Here is a 26,269-nt window from a genome sequence, read left to right as displayed (position 1 = left end):
CAATTGCATAACAGTGTGCAAATTGCAAAATTTTAAAACACAGAGTATGAATAAAATGATAAGAACCTTAGGTATAAAATGATTAAAATAATCAGATTAATGAGCAAACCTGTTTGAAGCCGCTTAATGCCGTTTGCCAATTCTCCTCTTTTGGTACCATATAGTCGCTGAAAACTTGACAGAAGCTCCAAATAATTAGTGGGAGTCACATAATTATGTCGTGACAACTCCTGTTAAAACAACTCATATATAAAAACATGCAATGTAAGTGTGAAGCTCTGTGCAAATAGTTATGAGATAAAATATTTTGAATATTTCACAAAAGTAAAAAAAAAAAAAAAAAATCAATGCTACAAACTGGAAAGATAATTAACAGGAGGACCATGCTGTCTGCATAATGGGTTACAACTGTGTCTAGAGCAAAACACTTTTCTCATTTTACAGAAAATCCCCATATTGAAGAACCTGACCCAATAAGACAAGTGACAGGCATACAAAACACACAAAATATACTTTAAGTAACTCTGTATACTGGGCTACAAAATTTGCATTAAAAATCATTACATTTACAACATATTTTGATATGTCTATACAATTATTATCCCTCCACACTTCTACCCATTACCAGACTGACAATTACTTGATGTCTCAAGCTAGGTCCAAGAAACTGATCTCTTCTTTTAGTCATGAACTGCACAATAAAAGTATTATGTCACTCTCATGACTTGCACAACTTGTGTTTTTTTTTTCCTTTTTCTTTTTTTTCAGATGCTAATTTTTAAAACTTTTTTGACTATAGCAAATCATTACATACAGCCACATGGGTAGTGAAGGTAAATGTAGATCTTAATTTTCAGGACATTTTATCAGAGCAAGCTGCGGGCCAAATTATCCAGTTGTGAACTGAGAAATGTTGCCTGTGTTTACTGCTCAGTCTGTGAATGGTAACTTCAAGCTCAGACCATACATTAATTGTTACTTTACTGCAGGAAGGTCTTCAGTTTCCAAAGTTGCTTACCAGATTGGCTTACACCATAGCAAAGTCAAATATAAATGCAGGCTTCTGTGGCTATTGTCACAGTCAAAATTTTACTGGGTTTGTGACAGCATTGTCAGTATGTAAAACTACCAACATTTTGGTCAATGTTCTTCAAGGCGTTTTTGTTTACAAACAACCTGAAGGAGGTCATTTGCAACAGTGACTGAAACATTGGTAGTCTTACATACTGACAATGTGATCACAAACCGAGAAAAATTTTACTGACCATAGCAAAGTTGTTCAGGCATCCAGTTCCTATCATGAGAAACAAAATATATCTGTCTCAAAGTGGTCATTTACAGTCTACAACACCAGATGATGAATGTGTTACGTCTGCCACAGACGGTCCCTGCCAGGCAGACTATATGGTACACCCCTGTGTACCATATAACATACACAAGCACTTGCAGGCGCAACCAAGAGGAAAACAATTCTTCAAAACAAACAGAATTTGCTAGAGACTAATGTGAACCTTTTTCTGCAGAGGTCACCTCACAGATACAGGGAAAGTTGGATACTCCGCCGGCTTTATAAGGCCAGCGCCGCAGCAGTACAGCCAGTTCCTCGCCGAGCTAGGACCAGCTCTGACGGACCTCACCGATGTTCTTGATAAACGGTTGTCTACAAGTTACTTGTTTTTGTGTGTACATAGTGATTGTTCGAGAAGAGCAGTTCAGTTTCAATAAACGACATTATACTGAGTGTTCTACAATGCTGAGTATTCTCCAGTGGCGACGAGTATAGTGGAACGAACCAACGAACATCATGGTTATGACAGCAACACCTACAGAATGGCAACATTTCTTTCAAGGACTTCTGCACCAGTTTTTGGAAACTCAGACACAACTGATCACCGAAATCTGAAGCCTCCACCGCCATGCGACGCCACCACCATTCCAAGCACTCAACGATGAAGTTGGAGAATGGGAAAAATATGAACGATGTATCCGGCAACACTTCACGATTCATCAAGTCACCCAAGAAGACAGGCAGTGCGCTTCTTTCTTGTCATGGAACCAATCGAAGATGTAGGTCCTGCTCACATAACTACAGCCACTAAACCCTGACTCCCTCACCTTCACCGCCATCTGTGCGATGTTAAATGCCTACTACAAATGCCAATATCATGTGCTCGCAGCCCGCGTCGAGTCCTACCAATGCCGGAAAACACCTGAGCAGACCTATCACCAGTGGGCTGCTGAGATGCGAGGTCTCAGCAGCAACTCTAAGTGTCACACACATCTTTCCAAGGAATCATACGCTGATGACATGGGGCGTGACCACTTGATACAGGCAGCACCAGACGCTGCTTTCCACCACGACGGCCTCAAGTAGAAGACTCGTCCCTCGAGCAGGTCATAGAATTAGGGTGTAATTTCGAAATTTCTACAGCTGCCGATCATCGACTGGAATCCTGGGAAAATGTAGCAGCAATCTGTGACGACGCCATGCCAGACACCGAAGCTGTCGCAGTAATCCTGGGCTCAACGCCGAACTCCTACCGCTGACGCGGTCGGAGACCGCCTCCACAACAAGACGCCGAGTTGCACCATCCCAGCTGGAGCCAGAAGCCACTGCAGCAACACAACCAGCAATGTCGTCGTGGGGATCGTCTCCGCCTGCCTTCCTGCCCCACCTGCTATTCAACACATGATAGAGAAGATCGCCCAGACCGCTGGGCGCAATGCACACACTGCGGCAGGGAAGGCCATTTAGCATCTGTTTGTCGTGCAAAAACAACCACCTCCAGCAACCGCCAGCCCAGGCCATATCCAGACGGCTTGAACAACACCCCAATAGACGTCAACAAGGTAGACAACTCCTCGACATTAAAAATTTTTATAGACGCCACTATCAATGACAAGCCTCTGCGTCTACAAGTGGACACAGGCGCAGCAGTATCATTGATTAATTACACTTCATATGCCAATATTGGTTCACCACCCCTCTCTCCAGCCCCTAAGCACCTACTGGTGTACAATAAGCAAGAGATAGCTCTCCTAGGACAATTCACGGCTCAAGTCAAGTACAAATCGGTTCACCATCCAGTCACGTTTCTGGTTGTCAACAATTCCTCCACAGCAGACTTATTTGGACTGGACGCCTTCCGCTTATTCGGATTTTCCATTGTGGATTCTGTTCACCTAGTGTCTCACCACGTTCCTTTTCCTGAAGTTGATGCACTCTGTAATGAATTTCAGGACCTGTTTTCACCAGGCATAGGCTGTGCCAAGGACTTTGAGGCCTCGCTCCAACTCCGTCCCGCTGCCCAGCCCCGCTTCTTCCAGGCATGTCAGGTACCAGTGGCACTACAACAGCCGCTCAAAGAAGAACTCCAACATCTTCACGATGAAGGGGTTCTCCAGCCCGTGCGGTTCAGCTTGTCGTCCACGCTTTTAGTCATCGTGCAGAAGCCAGGCCGCCGCCTTCGCCTCTGTGGTGACTTTAAGGCTGCGTTCACACTGCCGGCCGGGCCGAGCCGAGCCTGGCCAGGCCGCCGCCCGCTTCGGTATCAAACACATGGTTCTGAAGTGAGGTGTTCACACTGGCGGCCGGGCCGCACCGACATGGCGTGAGCCTCCCGGAGCCGAGCCGACGACACCCCGAGTGTTTAATATCGCCGGCGCGAGCCGACCGCAGGCGCGAGCCTGTGGAGCAGCACTACAGCTTCTGCAGTACACGCGTCACACGTCTCCCTTCTGCTTTCATCACAAGTGTGACTGCACACGTCTTTTATTTTGAGATGTTACATTTCACAATCAGTGAGGAAAAATTATGTTTATTACAATGATACATGCGAAATTACTTTCATTTATTTAATCTACCGTATTTACAAGCATTTACAACAATAGCTTGCCAGCGATCGCAGGATTGCCGCCACTGAATAGTTCGCATTTACTTGTAAACGGAGACAGATATGAGTGTCACTGAGGGACGGAAATGTGTCCCTACCAGATGATAATGCATTGTAAAGTCATGCTGTGGCAGTTCCTTATCAGTGGAAATAGAACCACTGAGTCAAAGGGCACTATCTCAAAACTCTTCGCCTATCAATCTGTCTATCTTACAAGGTAATGAAAAGAATTCTGTGAGGTCATCAGTGGCTCCACATGATGAACCATCACCACTGCCAAGCGCTGCATCATGAAGAAAAAAGAAGAAAAAAGTTGGAAAATTCTGAAGGAGTATTTCTGCGATTCTTCGTTGAAGGCACAGCAAGACATTACCCAAAATGACGAAGCTAATTACTTCCTAATGATTCTCAGGACTCCCATAAACTCTCTTCCCCTCAGAGGTAAGCGTTTGTGAAATTTAAAATACAAAAGCATGACTACAATTAACTGGAGGTAGTGAATGCTGTACAACGTTTTACTGCAAACCAAAAAGTGTGTACTAACGAATCTTCCCTTATCGTTATACACAATTTTTCTTCTACTGTTATACTTCTGCGAAAATTTGTGTTCTGTTTAGAAATTTTGTCTTGAATGTTCTGCAGCACATACTGAAATGTATTATGATTCGTTCAGTAATTTGAATAAAATTTTTCAGGATAGTTTTTAAGTTCTTCATATAAAGAAAAAAACTCTCCTAAATGTCTGTCGCAATTCATAGGATGAATCCATAACCTCCTAGTTCTGCTGTACTTCAAAACTCGACGAGTTACTGCAGAGTCAAAACAATACCAATAAAAGAGTGAAGACATTGTTCTACATGACAGCACAGACTAGCTAAAGGCGAGCAACTGTTGACTGCAGCTGCGTTTTCTGCTGACTTGCTTGTCAGCTGTCGAAGGGTGGAGATCTTTTTAAATTTATTTATTTGGCCTCCCGCCAGCCATTTAGCCAAAGAGTGGGGATTACCTTGACAGTGCAGTGCAGCCCGCCAAGGAAGAAAAAAAAAAACAATGAGGAACAATGAAACGCACATCTGTGCCGATCTATAGTAGTTTCATTATTTTTTCTGCCAAAGTAGACAACGAGACTACAGAATTGCGCTTCAGTTTTCTTTTAGTTCGAAATACGAAATGTACATCATACTAATTGTAGAATGTTGATGACAAATAATTGTTTGTCTTTTGTCATGCAACGTGTGGCCAATTATAAAAGCATAGCAGATGATTGTCCAGTAGCCGAGGGAAAAATTCTTATACATTTGGATTTATCTAGAGAATGAGACTATTAAAATAATAATAGGGACCGGCACTAGGTCTGCGCTGATCACTAGTAATTAGTTTTTTTCTGTCCTGCATTATATGACTACACTAAACCAAGCTGTAACCGCGCGAACTCCGTGGCTTGCGGACGCGGCACTGACGCCACTGAATAGCTCACATTACTTGAGACCAGAGACAGATATCAGTATCATTATCATTTCAAAAACTTATTGGTACTTTTAGCTACATTTCATTCCCAGCAATGTATGGTCTAAAACGGATCTAACAGTAAGCTACCCACTACATAACTTTTTCACTACAAGATTTGTAAATCAAGTGCACAACGTTGACAAATAGCATCATTTCACAATTACTGTTAGGAAATATGGAAAGATAAATGACTCAATACGAAGCTAAGATGTTGCACTACCACGTGTACAAAAATCAGATTCTTTCGCCGCATACTTTCTTCAAAATCGGTTGGGAAGCGTTATGAAACTAAGAAATCACGCGAAACGAAAAGTAGACTTTTTCTTTTTTCACGAAGTAACGCTTTTAAGGAAAAAATAAGTTCATAAAACGATGTGGCGAAGTCTTGTATACCGCTAAGAATTTTTAAAACATGAAAAATCGGAGAAGTGGATTTTCCCCCATTTCGCCGTCCCGGCTCGGCGCGGCGCACAGTGTGAATGTACTACTCGTCGGCCTGAGCTGGCTAGGCACGAGCCGAGCCAGTACGCGTCATCCCGGCCCGGCCCGGCCGGCAATGTGAACGCAGCCTAAGACTACAGTCAACCCACAGCTTCTCGTTGACGACTATCCCCTTCCACGACCGGAAGATCTTTTTCGCAAATTGGCAGGGGGCTCCTACTTTACCAAAATCGACCTAGCAGAAGCATATCTCCAAATTTCTCTTGATCTTTATTCCCGACGATACGCTGTTATAAATACTCTTTTCGGCCTCTTCCAACTAAACCGACTCATGTTCGGTTTAGCCAGTGCTCCTACAATCTTGCAAAGATACCTTGAACAACTTCTCACTGATATCCCGACCTGTATAAATTACCAGACGACATAGTCGTCACGGGGTCCTCCTCCGAAGAGCACATAGCCAACCTCCGCATCCTCTTCCTCCGCCTTCGAACTAAAGGTCTGAAATGTAATATTTCTAAATGTTCATTTTTCCAACAATCTTTTTTCCTATCTGGGTCACATCATTTACCACAATGATATTTCTCCATCTTTCTCTCATATCGACACCATTAACAACCTGCCCCATCCCCAGGACCTTCATCAGTTGAAATCCTTCTTGGGCAAAATTTCGTATTACAGGAAATTTGTTCCTTCTGCAGCTCAAGTGGCAGCACCCCTGTACCACCTCTGCCGCAAAAATGTCCCATTCTGTTGGACCCCAGTCTGCGAGACCACCTTCCATACTCTCAAACAGCAGCTCCAATCCGCTTCATGTCTCATCCCTTATGATCCAAATCTTCCTCTGATACTTGCTACGGATGCCTCTGAGTATAGTGTGGGAGCCGTCCTGTCTCACAAATTGCCGGATGGCACAGAGCGCCCCATAGCATACATCTCAAAAGCTCTCTCCACAGCACAAATCAAATATTCCCAAATCGAGAAAGAAGCACTTGCCATGGTTTTTGCCTGTTCCAAGTTCTATCCCTTTCTCTATTGCAAGTCCTTTCACATTATTACTGACCACAAACCGCTCCTCTCTTTATTTGCGCCTTCCGCGTGATTACTGACCAAAACATCCCTACGTCTCCAGCATTGGACGTTGTTCTTATCCCAATTTCACTACACCATGCATGTCCGTATCACCTCCCAGCACGCCAACGCGGACGCCTTGTCGCGTCTACCACAAGGTCCGCACCCTGCTTTTGACCAGTTGGACCTCCTCGTTTTTCAGATTGATGATGATGTCCAAGAGGCCCTGAAGGCATTTCCCGTTACAGCTGTCAAAGTAGCTGCAGCCACCGCAGAAGATTCCCTCCTCCGAGTCGTCCAACACCACATTTTCCATGGTTGCCCATCCTCGCCGCCTCCTCAGGATAAACACCACCTCCGGTTGTGCTATTCTATCTGACACCAGCTTTTGGTGGTGGATGGAGTCCTCCTTCGCTTAGATTCAGCAGAACCGAGGGTCATCGTTCGGAGATCCCAGCAGCCGACCATCCTCCATATTCGTCGCCAAGGGCACTGGGGGATCGTTCGCACCAAATACCTAGCAAGAAGGCATGTTTTTTGGCTCAGCCTCACGTCTGACATCACAGAGATGGTGCAGCGCTGTACCGTCTGTGCCCAACAATTGCCCTGTCACCCCCAAAAATTCCTTCCCTGGCCTATGCCGAACGGTCCCTGGGGGAGGCATCCACCTTGACTTCGCGCGACCATTTTTGGGCCACCAATGCCTCCTAGTCACTGATGCATTTTCCCATTTCCCATACATCGTCCAGTGTTCAGCAATTACCACGCACGTTACCTTATCAAAAAAATGGTTCAAATGGCCCTGAGCACTATGGGACTTAACGTCTGAGGTCATCAGTCCCCTAGAGCTTAGAACTACTTAAACCTAACTAACCTGAAGATGACACACACATCCATGCCCGAGGCAGGATTCGAACCTGCGACCGTAGCGGTCGCGCAGTTCCAGACTGAAGTGCCTGGAACCGCTCGGCCACTCCGGCCGGCCGTTACCTTATCAGCCCTCGCAAAAATATTTTCCTTGGAAGGATTACCAAACGCCACAGTCACGGACAATGGACCACAATTTCGAAGCCAAGAATTCCTCTCCTTTTGCACCGACAACGGCATCCAACATCTTCTCACCCCGCCCTTCCATCCCCAATCCAATGGGGAAGCGGAACGCCTGGTCAGAACTTTCCAGACCCAAATGCTCAAATATACCAAAGACCACTCCCTTGAAGATGCTCTGACGCTATTCCTCAGTTCCGATCGAGCCACTCCGATAGAGGACAAAAGCCCAACAGAAGCACTCCACGGCCACCAACCCAGGACCCTCCTACATATTCTCTTCCCCTCTCTAAGAATTACAGTGCCTCCTGGGCAGTCCCGGTTCTTCCCCGGCTCCTTAGTCTGGACCTGAGGTTTTGGCACTAAAGCAGGTTGGCTGCCCACCGCCATAGACCGCTCCAGTTGTCGCCAATTTTTTGATGTTATCTTGGATGGCCATATCGTCCATCGTCATCGAAATCAATTGCGTCCTCGCTACCCTGAGACACCTGCACCGCACCCAACGACACGGACCACCGCCACCTCTACAACCCATTCCGGACCACCTACACAGACCCCTTCACTAATGCCATATACTCATTGCATGGGTGACGTTTCAGGGCATCAGTCACCGCCACCAGCACCACAAACACAGCAGCTGCAGCTGATGGACCAGCTGCCCGGCCCCTCTCCAGCGCCTCCCCACCGGCCGATGGCCACCAATGAAGACAAACCAATGCCACTGGTCCCACCCATGCTGCCATCACAACCAGTACGCAGGTCAGTCCGCATCGCAGGATGTACAGCACCATATTCTCCAAGAGGCAGCCTTCACAGCCTCCTCCAGGGAGCCGCAGCCGCAGATCTCCACGACATATCAGCTATCGATATTTCGCGCAGCTCCCCCCCCTGGAAGGGAGGTATGTTACGTCTGCCACAGATGGCCCCTGCCAGGCAGACTACACTCAAGACACCCCTGTGTACCATATAACATGCACAAGCACTTGCACGCACAACCAAAAGGAAAACAATTCTTCAAAACAAACAGAACTTGCTAGAGACTAATGAGAACCTTTTTCTGCAGAGGTCGCCTCACAGATACAGAGAAAGTTGGAGTACTCCGCCGGCTTTATAAGGCCAGCGCCGCAGCAGTACAGCCAGTTCCTCGCTGAGCTAGGACCAGCTCCGATGGACCTCATCAACGCTCTTGATGAATGGTCGTCTACAAGTTATTTGTTTTTGTGTGTATATAGTGATTGTTCGAGAAGAGTAGTTCAGTTTCAATAAACGACATTATACTAAGTGTTCTACAATACTGAGTATTCTCCAGAATGCTAACTAGAAATCATGGCTTTTAGGTGCCCCAAGGTGAATACATCAGAGTTGTGCACAGCCTTTTTGGTGACAACTGGGAGAGCTATGCCGATCCACAGTGCATGCAAGTATCTCCATGTGATTAATTTAGCCACAAGGCATCCATTACAAACAACAGAACAAACCCTCCTCCCATACCATAGTGTGTGAAGAAGGTGGGTGAGGGAGCACCTGAGATGGAACTTGGACCAATCTATCAAATTCACTTCACTGACAAGAGCAGGATTTTCTAATGGATGCTGGTCTTAGAATAAGGCTGAGGATATTGTCAGGTAGCAATATACAGACTCAGCTGGGAGGAGGGTCAGTCTTGTTTTGGGACAGTATCATATAAGGATGTCACCTACTTATCATTCTTGATGGCTGAGAGTATCTGGACATTATTTTACTTTATTACTAGATTTGAGTTCTCATGGCTGGAGAGGTGTCATTTAAGTTACACTAGTTACCATATTAAATATAAATTGTTTAAAATTTTTCATATGATATATGAAGAATATTTTTCACAAAAAGAATATATAACAGATGAAAACAATATTATTTTATTCAGTAATGTTAGTCACTATTACAAAATTCTCCAACAGAGAATAATGGTTGCTTTTTCAAGTCCTGTAAATTTTCTTTTTGTATATCACTTGAGGCAGACATTGCATTTCTTGAGGCAGTGCATTGAACATTTTTATGGAGATAATTGGAAAACTGTCTTTTGCTCCAGGCAGTTGAGAGGTTGGTATGTCTATGGTCCTCTTGTTGTGGGCTTCATAATTGTGCATTTCTTGGCTTATAGTGAGGGCCCCTTGGTTTTCTTTGCATTGATGAGAGGCATCAAACACATAAAGGCTGAAAACGGTCATAATACACAACAGGGTGACTACAGGCTTGCAGTGCTCCAGTCTTTTGCCTGATGTGATGGTCCTGACAGCTCTTCTTATGCATGTCATGCCCCTAACAGCAGCTCATAATTAACATTGCTACAAAATGAACCATGGACCTTGCCGTTGGTGGGGAGGCTTGCGTACCTCAGTGATACAGATGGCTGTACTGTAGGTGCAACCACAACGGAGGGGTATCTGTTGAGGGGCCAGACAAACGTGTGGTTCCTGAAGAGGGGCAGCAGCCTTTTCAGTAGTTGCAGGGGCAACAGTCAGTTGACTGATCTGGCCTTGTAACAATAACCAAAACGGCCTTGCTGTGCTGCTACTGCGAACGGCTGAAAGCAAGGGGAGACTACAACCGTAATTTTTCCCGAGGGCATGCAGCTTTACTGTATGGTTAAATGATGATGGTGTCCTCTTGGGTAAAATATTCCGGAGGTAAAATAGTCCCCCATTTGGATCTCCGGCCGGGGACTACTCAAGAGGACGTTGTTATCAAGAGAATGAAAACTGGCATTCTACGGATCGGACCGTGGAATGTCAGATCCCTTAATCGGGCAGGTAGGTTAGAAAATTTAAAAAGGGAAATGGATAGGTTAAAGTTAGATATAGTGGGAATTAGTGAAGTTTGATGGCAGGAGGAACAAGACTTTTGGTCAGGTGAATACAGGGTTCTAAATACAAAGTCAAATAGAGATAATGCAGGAGTAGGTTTAATAAAGAATAAAAAAATAGGAGTGCAGGTAAGCTACTACAAACAGCATAGTGAACGCATTATTGCGGCCAAGATAGACATGAAGCCCATGCCTACCACAGTAGTACAAGTTTATATGCCAACTAGCTCTGCAGATGATGAAGAAATTGATGAAATGTATGATGAGATCAAAGAAATTATTCAGGTAGTGAAGGGAGACGAAAATTTAATAGTCATGGGTGGCTGGAATTCAAAAGTAGGAAAAGGGAGAGAAGGAAACATAGTGGGGGAATATGGATTGGGGGAGAGAAATGAAAGAGGAAGCCGTCTGGTAGAATTTTGCACAGAGCATAACTTAATCATAGCTAACACTTGGTTCAAGAATCATGAAAGAAGGTTGTATACATGGAAGAATCCTGAAGATACTGACAGATTATATAATGGTACGACAGAGATTTAGGAACCAGGTTTTAAATTGTAAGACGTTTCCAGGGGCAGATGTGGACTCTGACCACAATCTATTGGTTATGAACTGTAGATTAAAACTGAAGAAACTGCAAAAAGGTGGGAATTTAAGGAGATGGGACCTGGATAAACTGAAAGAACCAGAGGTTGTACAGAGTTTCAGGGAGATCAAAGAAATACAGTAGAAGAAGAATGGGTAGCTTTGAGTGATGAAATAGTGAAGGCAGCAGAGGATCAAGTAGGTAAAAAGAAGAGGGCTAGTAGAAACCCTTGGGTAAGAGAAGAAATATTGAATTTAATTGATGAAAGGAGAAAATATAAAAATGCAGTAAATGAAGTAGGCAAAAAGGAATACAAACGTCTCAAAATTGAGATCGACAGGAAGTGCAAAATGGCTAAGCAGGGATGGCTAGAGGACAAATGTAAAAATGTAGAGGTTTATCTCACTAGGGGTAAGATAGATACTGCCTACAGGAAAATTAAAGAGACCTTTGGAGAAAGGAGAGCCACTTGTATGAATATCAAGAGCTCAGATGGAAACCCAGTTCTAAGCAAAGAAGGGAAAGCAGAAAGGTGGAAGGAGTATGTAAAGGGTCTATACAAGGGTGATGTACTTGAGGACAATATTATGGAAATGGAAGAGGATGTAGATGAAGATGAAATGGGAGACATGATATTGCGTGAAGAGTTTGACAGAGCACTGAAAGACCTGAGTCGAAACAAGGCCCCCGGAGCAGACAACATTCCATTAGAACTACTGACAGCCTTGGGAGAGCCAGTCCTGACAAAACTCTACCATCTGGTGAGCAAGATGTATGAGACAGGTGAAATACCCTCAGACTTCAATATAATAATTCCAATCCCAAATAAAGCAGGTGTTGACAGATGTGAAAATTATTGAACTATCAGTTTAATAAGCCACAGCTGCAAAATACTAACGCGAATTCTTTACAGACAAATGGAAAAACTGATAGAAGCCGACCTCGGGGAAGATCAGTTTGGATTCCGTAGAAATGTTGTAACACATGAGGCAATACTGACCCTACGACTTATCTTAGAAGAAAGATTAAGGAAAGGCAAACCTACGTTTCTAGCATTTGTAGACATAGAGAAAGCTTTTGATAATGTTGATTGGAATACTCTCTTTCAAATTCTTAAGGTGGCAGGGGTAAAATACAGAGAGGGAAAGGCTATTTACAATTTGTACAGAAACCAGATGGCAGTTATAAGAGTCGAGGGACACGGAAGGGAAGCAGTGGTTGGGAAGGGAGTGAGTCAGGGTTGTAGTCTATCCCCGATGTTATTCAATCTGTATATTGAGCAAGCAATAAAGGAAACAAAAGAAAAGTTTGGAGTAGGTATTAAAATCCATGGAGAAGAAATAAAAACTTTGAAGTTCGCCGATGACATTGTAATTCTGTCAGAGACAGCAAAGGACTTGGAAGAGCAGTTGAACGGAATGGACAGTGTCTTGAAAGGAGGATATAAGATGAACATCAACAAAAGCAAAACAAGGATAATGGAATGTAGTCGAATTAAGTCAGGTGATGCTGAGGGAATTAGATTAGGAAATGAGACACTTAAAGTAGTAAAGGAGTTTTGCTATTTGGGGAGCAAAATAACTGATGATGGTCAAAGTAGAGAGGATATAAAATGTAGACTGGCAATGGCAAGGAATGCGTTTCTGAAGAAGAGAAATTTGTTAACATCGAGTATAGATTTAAGTGTCAGGAAGTCGTTTCTGAAAGTATTTGTATGGAGTGCAGCCATGTATGGAAGTGAAACGTGGATGATAAATAGTTTGGACAAGAAGAGAATAGAAGCTTTTGAAATGTGGTGCTACAGAAGAATGCTGAAGATTAGATGGGTAGATCACATAACTAATGAGGAGGTATTGAATAGAATTGGGGAGAAGAGGAGTTTGTGGCACAACTTGACAAGAAGAAGGGATCAGTTGGTAGGACATGTTCTGAGACATCGAGGGATCACCAATTTAGTATTGGAGGGCAGCGTGGAGGGTAAAAATCGTAGAGGAAGACCAAGAGATGAATACACTAAGCAGATTCAGAAGGATGTAGGCTGCAGTAGGTACTGGGAGATGAAGAAGCTTGCACAGGATAGAGTAGCATGGAGAGCTGCATCAGACCAGTCTCAGGACTGAAGACCACAACAACAACAACAACAACACAAAAAAGTCCATCCTCCAGCCCCATGTCAAGCACTGAAGTGAACACATCAATAATAGGCTTCTATTTAAGGACAATAATGGACAGGTACACCATGCACACCCTCTGAACATCTTCCTCCACAAAGCAGGAATCAACCAAATGGAATGGTCTATGGTATTTGCTGATATTAATCTGAGTTAAGCATACCTTGGGACCAACTGAAACTTGCAGTGTGTCATTACAGGAGTCCTCCCCACACACTGAATTTCCTGAGAAGGCAGCTGTCAAAGAGTAGTACATGCTTCAACAGCAATGTCTGAACCACTTCATAGACAACACACCACAGAGAATTCAAGCATGTTACAATCCGCAATATGGAGTAACAGATGTGCACTTCCAAGTTTCAATTTGTAATACAGGTCACCTTCAGAACCCGATTACTGTTACTGCGAAGTGTAGCTTGTGAGTCAGGTAAGGATTTAGAGAAAAATTAGTTTTCTAAAGCAGCAGTTTTCTCTGAAACTACAAATTTGATGAACTATTTTGTAAGCCAACAGAATGAGAGAAAGCTGGCTACACTGGAACTGGCACATTCTTAGAAAAAAAAACTTCTGACAGAGGTCAAAACTACATGTTACCCAGAAACTAATAGAAAATAATTTGAAGGATATCCTTTTACAAATTTTTTCATTATCTCGAATCAAGGAGCAAAATTTCCTGGAACTTTCATTGTAGAGTTGCATGAGAAATGCATCCTGGTCTGAGCTTCCAGAGTTGGCTGCCATGTGTGCTTTAGGTGTGCTTGCTAGTGTGAATGAATGGTGTGTGTTTCTCTTTATTTTTCTGTTGAAGGCTATGGCTGAAAGCTTACATGTAAGTGTCTTTTATCTGCGACTGTCTGACTTAACATGTCATATTTATGGTAAGTAGTAATTTATCTTTTCTACATTGTTGATATTCCAATATGGAGTTTCCATTGATTGACAAATAGAAGTGGTATGGGAGTGCAGGCTTTCTTGGCAAATTTCATATATGAAGTTTTCACGGGTTGTCAGCCAAGTAGCATCATTGTCTCATAGCAAAGTTTCGATGGAATGCACCTCCATCAACTTCAGGTGCCTGATTAAGCTAAAACTGAACATAAACAGTGAGTAAGTTCTCCTTTTTGATGGGATCAAAGGAATACCATGAATGAATGAACAAACGAATTAAGAAAAATATAATGGGATGTTTTTAAGAAGAACCTTAAAATTGTGCAGATAAAGAACATAAACATATGACCATGAAAGTATTATTTGCTGTTGAATACAACATGGTTCATTCGTCATCCTCCTCCTCTTTTCATATATATCTCTGTGTGTGTGTTTCAATTAATTCAATAGATTTTTGCTAAGTGTGTGGCAGCAATAGAGTGGGATGCAGCTGTACTACAGTAGAACACAAAGTTAATCCAATCTTACTGTTATTATTGGGTATACACATCAACTTATTTATAGTAAGCGAATATAAGCACAATCACTGAAAAACTACTGGTTATATGTGCAGAAGTTACTATTGAATTACAAACCTGTAGGTATTGTTCACTAGCATCTGCTGAGCTTTGATGCATATACTGGCATGTGATTACAATACCATTCAGTATTTCTTCGGTAACATCAAGTTCTGGCATCTCATCCATAAACCGCATAGCAACAGACTGCAAAGAACATAAAAAGTTCATCTTCTTATAGCTCACAACCAAGGAAAATATTATCATGTACCTGACTTGAATCATATAACACAGTCATGGATGAGCAAGCACAAGACATTGTGTACAAAGGAAATTCTTCTGCTGTGCGATGTGAATGCTGTACTGAGTGTATCTGAATTAAGTAACTACGATGTGATTGTAATATACATGAATATGATTAATATCAAATGACAATATTTCAAATGTTTTCATATATGCCATGCTGACAGTTTAGTTGCAGTGTTTACTGTGTCAAATCAAATCTTTATCATGACATAACATGCCTCATACAATCAAAGATTGTGGCAGAGGTGATTTTTCAATTCCAACATTATGTACAGACTAACAAAATAATCAAATATTTAAAAAAAAGAAGAAATCCCTCCCTCCCCCCCCCCCACCCCCACCCCCCACCCCCCTGCCGCCCTTTCTAAGCTGTAGCAGTACATATTTTTCAAGCTGTAGCAGCACATATTTTTCAGGGTCTCCTTCAATATTTTATACATTTGGGTCACGCTTTATTAAAAATTGATGATGGTTTTAATCAAGCTTATATATGTGTGTATGAAGTCTCAAACTCTGTCAAATATGATGTATGGAATTACTCCAAGTATTGATGTCTAGTCATATAATTAATTACAGTTCCGTAGAAAACTGTACTGTACATGACACTGTGGCCAGTTGAAGTATATCAGAACTGTTAAAATATTCAAGCCATTATGCAGTGACCTAATGAACTTCTTATTGAATCCCAACATTTCCTCCCCATCTGCGGAGGACATCTTCATACCTCAAACAAACTGCAATCCCTTGAAGATCTCCTCCACAGATTGGGATGAAAGATTGGGTTTCAATAACAAATTCATCAGACCATGGCATAATAGCCCAGAATATTTTAATACACATAACATTTCTGGCACTTTATAGAGTTGAGATGTATGCCTAGTTCAATTTCAGTTATACATTAAACATTTTAAATTTGCAATTAACACTGGTTGTATGATTTATATAGCCTAAAGTCAATACATAAGTGCAGTAGTAGTAGCAGTAGTAGTGGCAGTAGTTGATTTATTTATCTATGGATCACTTTTACAAGATACTGGGCATGTAAATCTATTACAGATTACGAACAAAAAACACAAGACAGTAAGGAGAATTCATGTGTGGAATACAAGCATGAAACGAGTAAAGGTACACCAGCTCAGCTGTATGCAGTAGGTCAAATCCTGCAACATTGTGGAGAAAACTGTGTAAGGCATAAGAAAGCCAAAAATCTGATGCTGTCTTTCAAGCTTCTGCAGATGAATTAATAACGTCTTCTCAACAACAGTCAATTCATAAATTATGATAAATTATCATCCTCAAGATAGCATCTTCACCACACATTTTTCTATAAATAAGGCCATACATGCACACAATAAAAAGCAGTTATGAGAATCTCTTCTGAGGTAGTAAATAGTGAGTGAACATGGGTATGGTTAAAACATTGCTGATATTATTTTCCAGTTCTTACAGACATCTTCAATCTCTCTCTTGTCAGTGATGCATATCCTAATGAGTAGAGATGAGCTTAACTTGACCAGAACCCAAGAATGATACCCCAAAAGCATTAGGTGACTACAGACTGTCAAGCTTATTACCCACACCACCTAAAGCCTTGGATATATTCTTCATGAGTAGATAACTGACTGTCTTAAAACTTATAACATCCATGACAAACACCAATCAGGTTCCCAGAAACATCATCCCTCAGCAACTGCATTAAACAAAGAGATTGATGAAACTAAACACGTCACAGACCGGTGAGAAGTCAGCATTTTAACACTGCATGATTTTGGTACCACTTTCCATCTGTTGATTATCATATATTACTTACGAAAATGAAACAGCTGACTTTCTCAAACAGTGCAACACTGTGTTTGAAAGTTACCTTAAAACCAGATGTCAATGAGTCATCTGTGAATCGAAGTCATCATAGAAACAAATGCTCTCATGTGGTACACTGTTTATCTTGTTAAACATCATTTATATGCTGATGACATTTAGTTGAATCTAAGCACCAGCATTAAAAACAATGCCACCATCATGTCAGGTATGGATGACAAACTTTTTTCAACATCATGATAGACACAAAACGTGGATCTAAAGTTAATCCTAAGAAATCACAAGTCTTCCTAAGCTGGCCAATGAACACCTTCATGAAACAATTTCTCCTATGTCCTTGTGGTGTCCAATTCCCTATCAAAGAACAGTGAAAGATCTTGGATGAGAAATAATTAACTGTCATAGCATGTAGGAAACCTCTGTCTCCTTTCTACATCCAAACTAACATTTTAGAGAAAAAACATTCCCAACAAAAATAGAACAATAATTAATCCTGCTGCATCTTTACTACTATAATATAGTTCAACATACAACATATAGTGAAAACTTGACGAAGCCACTGTAATATGGTAAACCCAGTTGGACAGTATGAACGGTGCAATACCAGTTATTAAGAACTCACGCGACATGAAATTTTGTATGTTTCTGGAATGTAGCTTACATGATTTCTTTCTCCAAACTATACTATGCAGTATAAAATTGTCAATAATTGTAAAACTTGCTACTATGTTTTGAATATAATACAGGGAAACATTCCACGTGGGAAAAAAATATATTTGATACGTCTGCTTGTGTCTGTATATGTGCGGATGGATATGTGTGTGTGTGTGTGTGCAAGTGTATACCTGTCATTTTTACCCCATAAGGTAAGTCTTTCCGCTCCCGGGATTGGAATGACTCCTTACCCTCTCCCTTAAAACCCACATCCTTTCGTCTTTCCCTCTCCTTCCCTTTGTCCTGATGAAGCAACCGTGGGTTGCGAAAGCTTGAATTTTGTATGTGTGTTTCCGTTTGTTTATGTGTCTATCAACATACCAATGCTTTCATTTGGTAAGTTACATCATCTTTGTTTTTAGATATATTTTGCTACTATGTTTGATTGACAGAGTCAAGTTTGAAAATTATGTTGCAAACAGGCACCTATATTCATGTTTCCTTTGATTCTGAATCATTCTATTAAAAACTAACTATGCAGTTTCGTTATACAGGGTTTCCCACTCAAACTTCCCTGATTTCAAGGATCCAGGAGAGAAAAACCAAAGAAGATACAACAATGAAAAATGCACCACATTGTAGAGCATCTCAAAGAATTTATTATCCCTCATCAGAAGTGCCAAGTATGGTCACCAGAGTGCAGCATGGTCACATGAAGTGAAAATGGCGACTCCACAGCAGTGCGCGCAAACAGTAGTGTGGTTAGCAGAAACCAAATCGCAGATTACTGGTCAAAGAAATTATTGTCGTGTGTATGAATGTGATCCACCTGATGTGAAAACAATTAAGGAATGGTATAGGAAGTTTCTGGCAACAGGACGTATTCTGAAACATTCTGGTGCTGCATGTTACAGAGTTTCATAAAAGACAGTGAAGGACATCAAACGTTTCTCAGAACCCCAAGTAAGTCAATTCGTCAAGCATCTAGGCAACTTGATGTACCTCGATCAACATTGCATCGTGTAGTTCACCAGCGTCTTCATATATGTACAGGATTGTTTCATGAAGGTGTTCACTGGCCAGCTTAGGAAGACCTGTGATTTCTTAGGATTAACTTTAGATCCACGTTTTGTGTCTATCATGATGCTGAAAAAAGTTTGTCATCCATACCTGACATGATGGCGGCAATGTTTTTAATGCTGGTGCTTAGATTCAACTAAATGTCATCAGCATATAAATTATGGTTAACAAGATAAACAGTGTATCACATGAGAGCACTTATTTCTACAATGACTTCGATTCACAGATAACTCATTGACATCTGGTTTTAAGGTGGCTTTCAACAGCGAATGGGTCAGTGAATATGGACATGATGCAGCAGTTTGTTTACCCTCAGATACAAGACTTGCAACCCAACATCATTTTTCAAAGAGATGGAGCTCCGCGGCATTGGGTCAACAGCTGTTCACAAGTTCCTGGATAGGAAAATTCCCAATCATTGGATCGGACGCGGAGGATCCATTGCCTGGCCACCACATTCCCCCAACATTACGCCGCTTGATTTCTTCATGTGAGGATTTGTAAAGGACCACATGTATGTGACCAAAGTGCAACATTGTACCACTAATGCAATTGCAACAATAACAGAGGAAATGTTATAAAGGACTTCGCAAGAAACTGAATATAGACTCGATATTCTTCGTGTTGCAAATGGTTCACATGTAGAGGTGTATTGCTAATAAATAAATGAGTTCTTTGAGATGCTCTAAAATGTGGTGCATTTTTCATTGTTGTATCTATTGTAGTTTTTTTTCACTGGATCTTTGAAATCAGGGAGGTTTGAGTGGGACACCCTGTATTCTGGAACAGTAAGATGTGTAAATGTTAGGAACATAAAACACATATAACAAGATAATTAAATGTATATTTTTTGTACTGTTAAATGACTTGTAAAAATCGATTTTCATGCAAAAAACTTATATTTCATGATAAAGACAAGATGTACAAGTTGGTATATGTATCTTTAATCAAATGAAATACGTAAAGAACTGAAAGTCAGAATTAATCATTGTAAATTAATTTATTTAATAAATGAATTCAGCAAATAAATTTTCCAATTCTTGGATTATATAAAAGGCAGAGGTGCAGAGGCAACTATAGTTGTGGTACATGTATCAAAATTTGGTTAGGGCCCATGCCAAAGAAGTTTAAATTTTGTCATGTAGTAAAAGTTTTGTCAATCTTTATTCCACTCTGTTTTGTGCAAAAGAAGTGAATTGTAATAAACATGAAAAGTTCAATTACAAGCCTGATATCACCTACATTACTGAGAGAACAAATTTGCACAAACGATTTCTCCAGGCAGCAAACTGCACACTGACTCCCCAATTCATAACATAAAATAATCATGAGTATCTTTGTTGCCAGATTATATGTGAACACCGTTCCATCAACTTTAATTTTACATGATATACACTTGCTAAAAATATGTCACTTGAATTTGTCAATTGAATAATTGGCTCAATAGTAAAAGGTGTATCACAGCACAAGTGCTTGCATACGACATGTGTGTAACATTTGGTTCTTTCATTACATCAGTCTTTCCTATACTCAGTTAGGATGGATGTGATGAGATAGGAAACATGATTTTCACACTCTCTTCTTTCTTAATTGGTTTCTCAGTCACTCGTGTCCTCAATACCTCTCCTTGGATATCAAATACTTGTTACCATTCTCTAACAGCAATACAAGAGCTGATACGCCCAGCATCTTGGCTGTACACATCTACAGCACAAAACCTTTATCCATCTCCTTCTCCAACCCAGCCCAGCCATCTAGTAACCTTTAATTTATTCAAAACCTCTGTGCATTCAAGAGAACACTGATTCTTTATCTAGTATCACTGGCATTAAGATTATATGTTAAGGAATATCCATTGAAGTCAAGTATGTTGTACTCAAGCAGTGTTTTCTGCCACTGTGTGGGCTACATAAAACACTTCGCAGAAGCCACAGCAGTCACGACATGTGGTCCTGTCTCTGATACCATATGTTATGCCTGTGATGGGATGGGAAGGGAATAGGATTTACTAGTATAGAACAGATCTTGCAGTAGGTCTTCCAGAGTCATGTAACTGATGTGGCAAGAGATTGGTTCAGAATGGACCAAGTTATTTCACAGATTGTTAGGACAGCAGAGGGGTGCAAAGTATTTTGAGTAAGCTGCCACTCATTTCTGGACATGATAATAGCCAAAACTTTGACAAAGAAAGTGGTTAATGTATTGGAGTAATACTGGATAATAATGGGATCATTTTTTGAAGTTGCTTTTTGCGGTGGGTATAAATTAGGAGGATGTGAGGATATGGCATGGGAGACTTGTTTGTGGACTAGGGATGAGAGACTTGTTTGTGGACTAGGCATGGAATGTAGTGCCTATCTGTGAATACAGCCTTCTGGGAAAGGAATTGCTTGTCAAAGCAGATGTGCCAGTCATGTGTAGACCAACTGTATGGGAATGATCTATTAGTGTGAATGAATGGTACATCTCGCAATAGAGGCACTGTGGATGGATGGTCAGCCAGTGTGATATGGACAGAACTTTTTTGGGAGTCACTGGAGATGTAGGGGTCATCATTCAGGAAAGTGGCACACTTTGCTAAGGAGGTCCAGTTGAATTGGATGGGAGACAGAATATTGAGCCTGTGGAGGAATGAAGATATCATGTCTTGGCTCTGGATAGAGAACATTAATGTATTATCAATTAACCTGCACAAACAAGATTTTTAGAATCTTGGGTGGCTAAAAATGTTTCCTCTTAATGAGGCAAACATACATTGTCACACATACGGTCATTTACAACTTATAGGTCTAGGTTGACAAAGATGAGACACATTGTCATGGCCTTATAATAGGAATCATCTTGGAATTTGCCTCAGGCAAATCACAGAAAACCAAAATCTAGGTGCCCATATGGGGAATAAAGCATAAATCATTCTGAATATACAACCTAACATAACAACAAAACAATAAATTTTTGACAATATAATGTAACTGGATAGATAAAAAATTTACTTCACCAAGCTGCAGCAGGAGATGTATATAATAACTATGCAAGCTTTCGGAGCCAGTGGCTTCTCTTTCCGGCAGAAGGGTTGAAGGGGAAGGAAGAGGGGTCAAGGAAAAGGACTCAAGATGTCTAACGGATAGATTTTGGAAGAGTCATCCAAGAAATGTAGGTCAGGGGAGACTTACCAGATGGGATGAGAAGGAAACACTGTCTTTCCCTCTCACCCCATCTGGTAAGTCTCCCCTGATCTGCAGTTCTGGGTGACTCTTCTGAAATCTACCCCTTTCACTAGACCTCTCTAGTCTTTTTCCTTCATCCCTCTTCCTTCCTCTTCAACCCTTCTGCTGCAAGATCTTGCATAATTACAACTTCCTTTTATGTGTGTGTCCTGCTGCCGCTTGGTGACTGGGTTTTCATCTATCCAATTACTGAATATACAACCTGTCTTTCAACAATAGGCCAACCTGATTCTGTTTATCCCTTGGGTTAAAACTAGTGTTGCATTGTTCATTCACATCTCAAAATCCATCACTACACACACTATTACTGAATTGCGGGCCATGAGAATTATGTTTAAATTCTATTTTGTGTACTATATCACTCCATTTACTTGCCTAATAAACTGAGTAATAATGACCATGATGTTGAGCTAAGAAACAGGTTAAGATGTTAGTACTGTCCATTGCAGAGCTTTAGTGGAAAGTTTTCCAGAAAAAAAATTAATGTGAAAGTGCAATGTGAGATGATAGTGTTTTATTATTATTTGGTAGTAGAAATTTTATTTATTCATGAGCCACTTTTACATCCAAGAAAATTAGAGATGCTACTCCCAGTAAAAGACACCCTTGGGCTCAGTATTCTTGGAATTCATAAAATACCTTGTGAATGTGGCAGCTGTTACAATGGTCAGCCAATACAAGCAGCCAGAGACAGTGGTCCTGTGTATGAAAGTTGTGACTGTATGAACGTGTGTGTGTTTTCTACTTTAGAAGAAGTCCTACTGGCCAAAAGCTCAAATGAGGGCAGTGTTTTTGTTGTGCCTGTGTGTAACTTCAACAAGTTCTTTATATGGTGAGTGGCAATCTATCCTTTTCATAACACTGTCATTATTCCATCTGGATTTTCCATTGTTTAACTCTATTCTCTACTAACATGGATGTTTCTGGTAATATAACAAACATGAGTGACAGCAGTAAAATGAATTTTTTGAATTTGATATTTACAGTCAGCATATGGTTTATGGCTATCAAACGGAGATAATAGAAGAATCAAAGATAACAATTTACCATATAGCCAAGGTATTAAGAAGTTGATAATCGCTTAAACAAGAACGAAAATGTTGCTTTCTGATGACATCCTCCTTCAAAGCTAAGCAATACTGCACACATACACACACACACACACACCCACACACATACACACACACACACACACACACAGAAAGAGAGAGAGAGAGAGAGAGAGAGAGAGAGAGAGAGGGAGAGAGAGAGAGTTACATTGCTGCAACCCCCCCATAAAGACATGGTGCTGTAGCTCAACAGTGGAGACCGGTTAGTTTGTTAGTCAGTTAGTTACATGTTCCATTGATCAATCTCATGGTAACCATAATGACGTGGAACGTGTCAAGTGCATAAGGAATGTACACATGAATCAAGGGATTTTTTTTTTTTTTCATTTAGCTTAAAATTTTTATTACCGACCCCATTCCCTTAAATGTCACAAAATACATATATTATACCTAAAGATTTATGTACTCCTATCAAGAATTCATCTATGGTATAGAAGGAGTTGTCAAGGAGATATGATTTCAGTTTATTTTTGAAACTATTACTACTGTCTGACATTTTATTTCATGTGGTAATATATTGCCAAAGTTTTACAGCAATATATTTTATCCCTTTCTGTGCTAAGGTAGGTTATGTAGAGGATACTGTAAGTCTTTCTTTATTCTGGTATTATAATCATGAATATCACTGTTGTTTTTAAACTGGTCCATGTTGTTTATGTGGTATCCATGTTCAATACCACACTTGTTAGGGGTTGCGGTTATCGGCCGTGGTCCATATTAGTATTGTTGGACCTGCGAGTCGCGACCAGTGCGCTAGAGCCACTTCGCAGCTTGTATCAAGTTTCTAGCAAGCTCTGTCCACTCTTGCTTGAGACATCAAGTAGTAAAGCAGCACAGCCTTCAGCTAATAGGCAGCAACTTCTAACAAGGCAGTGAGGCCTCAATAGCTTTCTATTTATAATTATATGTATGCAGCCAAGAACAATCCTGTACAACCAGTTAAGTACAATACATATTATTTTTTACCAATGGTTTCTAATTATTTTAGTAGTTGCAGATCCAGACCATGCAGCCAACACTTTATCGACGTTACCAACAAACCTGCTGTGATTTATATGTTTTTATTTAGCACTGGTCACCAGTCGACATTGGTGACGACTCGTTTGTCATCATCATAACAGTTGAGAATAAATTTCATTACTGAATAAATGTATTGTGAGGCTGTTGTAAGAATTCATAACCTTTTAAACAGATGCCTACAGGATGAGCCCCACACATTATTCTAACCACTTTCTTTTGAGCAGTGCATGCTTTTTGTCTAAGTGTTGAATTATCCCAAAATATTATTCTGTATGACATCATAGAATGAAAGTATGCAAAATATGTTAGGTTACTAATTTCTATATCCTCAAAATTGGCAATTATTCTGATTGCAAAAGTTGCTGAACCTATTCACTTTAGGAGATCCAAAATATGAATTTTTCAATTAAGATTCTCATCTATATGTGTGCCCAAAAACTTACCATGCTCTACCCTGGCTACTGTCTCCTGTTGAAGGAACTGTACTCCTTGCAACAGACAATTGAATGTACTGTGTTTTTTCAGTCCTGAGCAAGCCCATTTGCAGAAAACCAATTAATAACTTTTCCAAAGATGTTATTTTATCATTTTCTATAGGAGTTTCTTTTACTGGATTGATAATGATGCTTGTATCATAAGCAAACAGTGCCAGTTTAGTTTCCTGCTACAGATAAGAAGGGAGGCCATTCACATATATCAAGAACAGAAGAGAACCCATGATTGAACCATTTGGAACACCTAATGTAATTTCACCCCAGTTAGATGAAGTGGCAAACTTTCTTAAACTATTTAAACTACTTAAACCATACAAAGAATCCTTTTTACTGTTCTGTAGATATGACTTAGACCACTCATATGCTGTTCGATTTATACAATAGAATTGTAATTTCTGTAACATAATGTCACGGTTACACAATCAAATGCTTTGCAGAAGTCACAGAAAATTTCTATTGATGACATTTTAGCATTTAAAGACTCTATTACGTGGGCATTGAAATCGTATATCGCTGTCTCAGTGGAACAGCATTTTTGAAGTATGAACTGTGATGTACTAAGAATCCCATTACTGATCAGATGGCTAACCACTCTTGAGTACATTATACTCTCGACAATTTTTGAAAATGCTGCAAGCAAGGATACTGGCCAGTAATTACTGACATCTATGGTGTCCCCTTTTTTGTAGAGAAGCTTGACAATTGCATATTTTAACCTGTCTGGGAAAATACCTTGAGTTAGTGATGTATTACATATGTGACTCAGAACATTAGCTGTAACTGCTCCGCATTGTTTTAACGTCTTGTTACAGATGTCATCCACTCCAACAGAGCATTTATTTTTCAAAGATTTAATGATTTTCCTTATTTCACAATACGATGTTAGGTGAAAATTAATCTGGCTAAGATTTCTCAAAAATGACTCTTCCATGTACTGCTTGGCTTTTTCTTTTGGACTATTCTCACCAAATTTTTCACTTACACTTAAGAAATGGTTGTTAAATACATTAGCTACTTGTGTTCTGTTGGTTAAGATGGTCTCATTCTCTTTAATAGTAGTACTACCTACCCCGGTAGTTATTTTTCTTGTCTCCCTTCCAACAACATTCCATATTGATTTGATTTTATTGCCTGAGTTGTTAATTTCATCTCTAGCATAGATATTTATTGATTTTCTAACAACGTTTCTCATTATGTTACAATATTTTAATAGTGTAAAATTACTTCTGAGTCTTTACTAATTCTTGCTGTCTCATACAAAAACTGTTTGGTGTTAAATTTAGGTTGTTGTTGTTATTAAGGGGTACAAATTTGTAAAGAAATATGTTGCATTTACCATTAGCATTTGGACAATTATATACATATTGTCAATTAATATTTCTTTAACTTTCTCTGAAGCGCTCTGAAGATACCGCATTGAGCAACCTTACACTTTTAGTTAATGGTTTCAGAAGTGAACGCCCTGCTAGGTTTAGTAAGTTAATCAATTGTGCACCATGGTCTGATAATCCATTTATCACAGGGAAAGTATGTTTTAGTTTTACATCCTCTTGCTG

General features: G+C 40.6%; 1 protein-coding gene across 1 annotated transcript in view; it reads right to left on the bottom strand.

The window, feature by feature from the left end:
• The window catches only part of LOC126417029 (dynein axonemal heavy chain 1-like), a gene marked incomplete at its 3' end in the record, with an annotated part of 951,942 nt that overhangs the window by 245,965 nt on the left and 679,708 nt on the right, over positions 1-26,269 (bottom strand). The window contains exons 41-42 of the mRNA XM_050084920.1: positions 15,084-15,212; positions 110-230 (exon numbers count right to left, since the gene is read on the bottom strand). Of these exons, the coding sequence (XP_049940877.1) occupies positions 110-230; positions 15,084-15,212 (250 nt within the window). The remainder of the gene's footprint in view (positions 1-109; positions 231-15,083; positions 15,213-26,269) is intronic.

The sequence above is a fragment of the Schistocerca serialis genome, chromosome 8, assembly GCF_023864345.2.
Source record: "Schistocerca serialis cubense isolate TAMUIC-IGC-003099 chromosome 8, iqSchSeri2.2, whole genome shotgun sequence".
Classification (NCBI taxonomy): Eukaryota; Metazoa; Arthropoda; class Insecta; order Orthoptera; family Acrididae; genus Schistocerca; species Schistocerca serialis.
The sequence above is the reverse complement of the archived record's forward strand: the minus strand, read 5'-3'. Positions and strand labels throughout refer to the sequence as shown.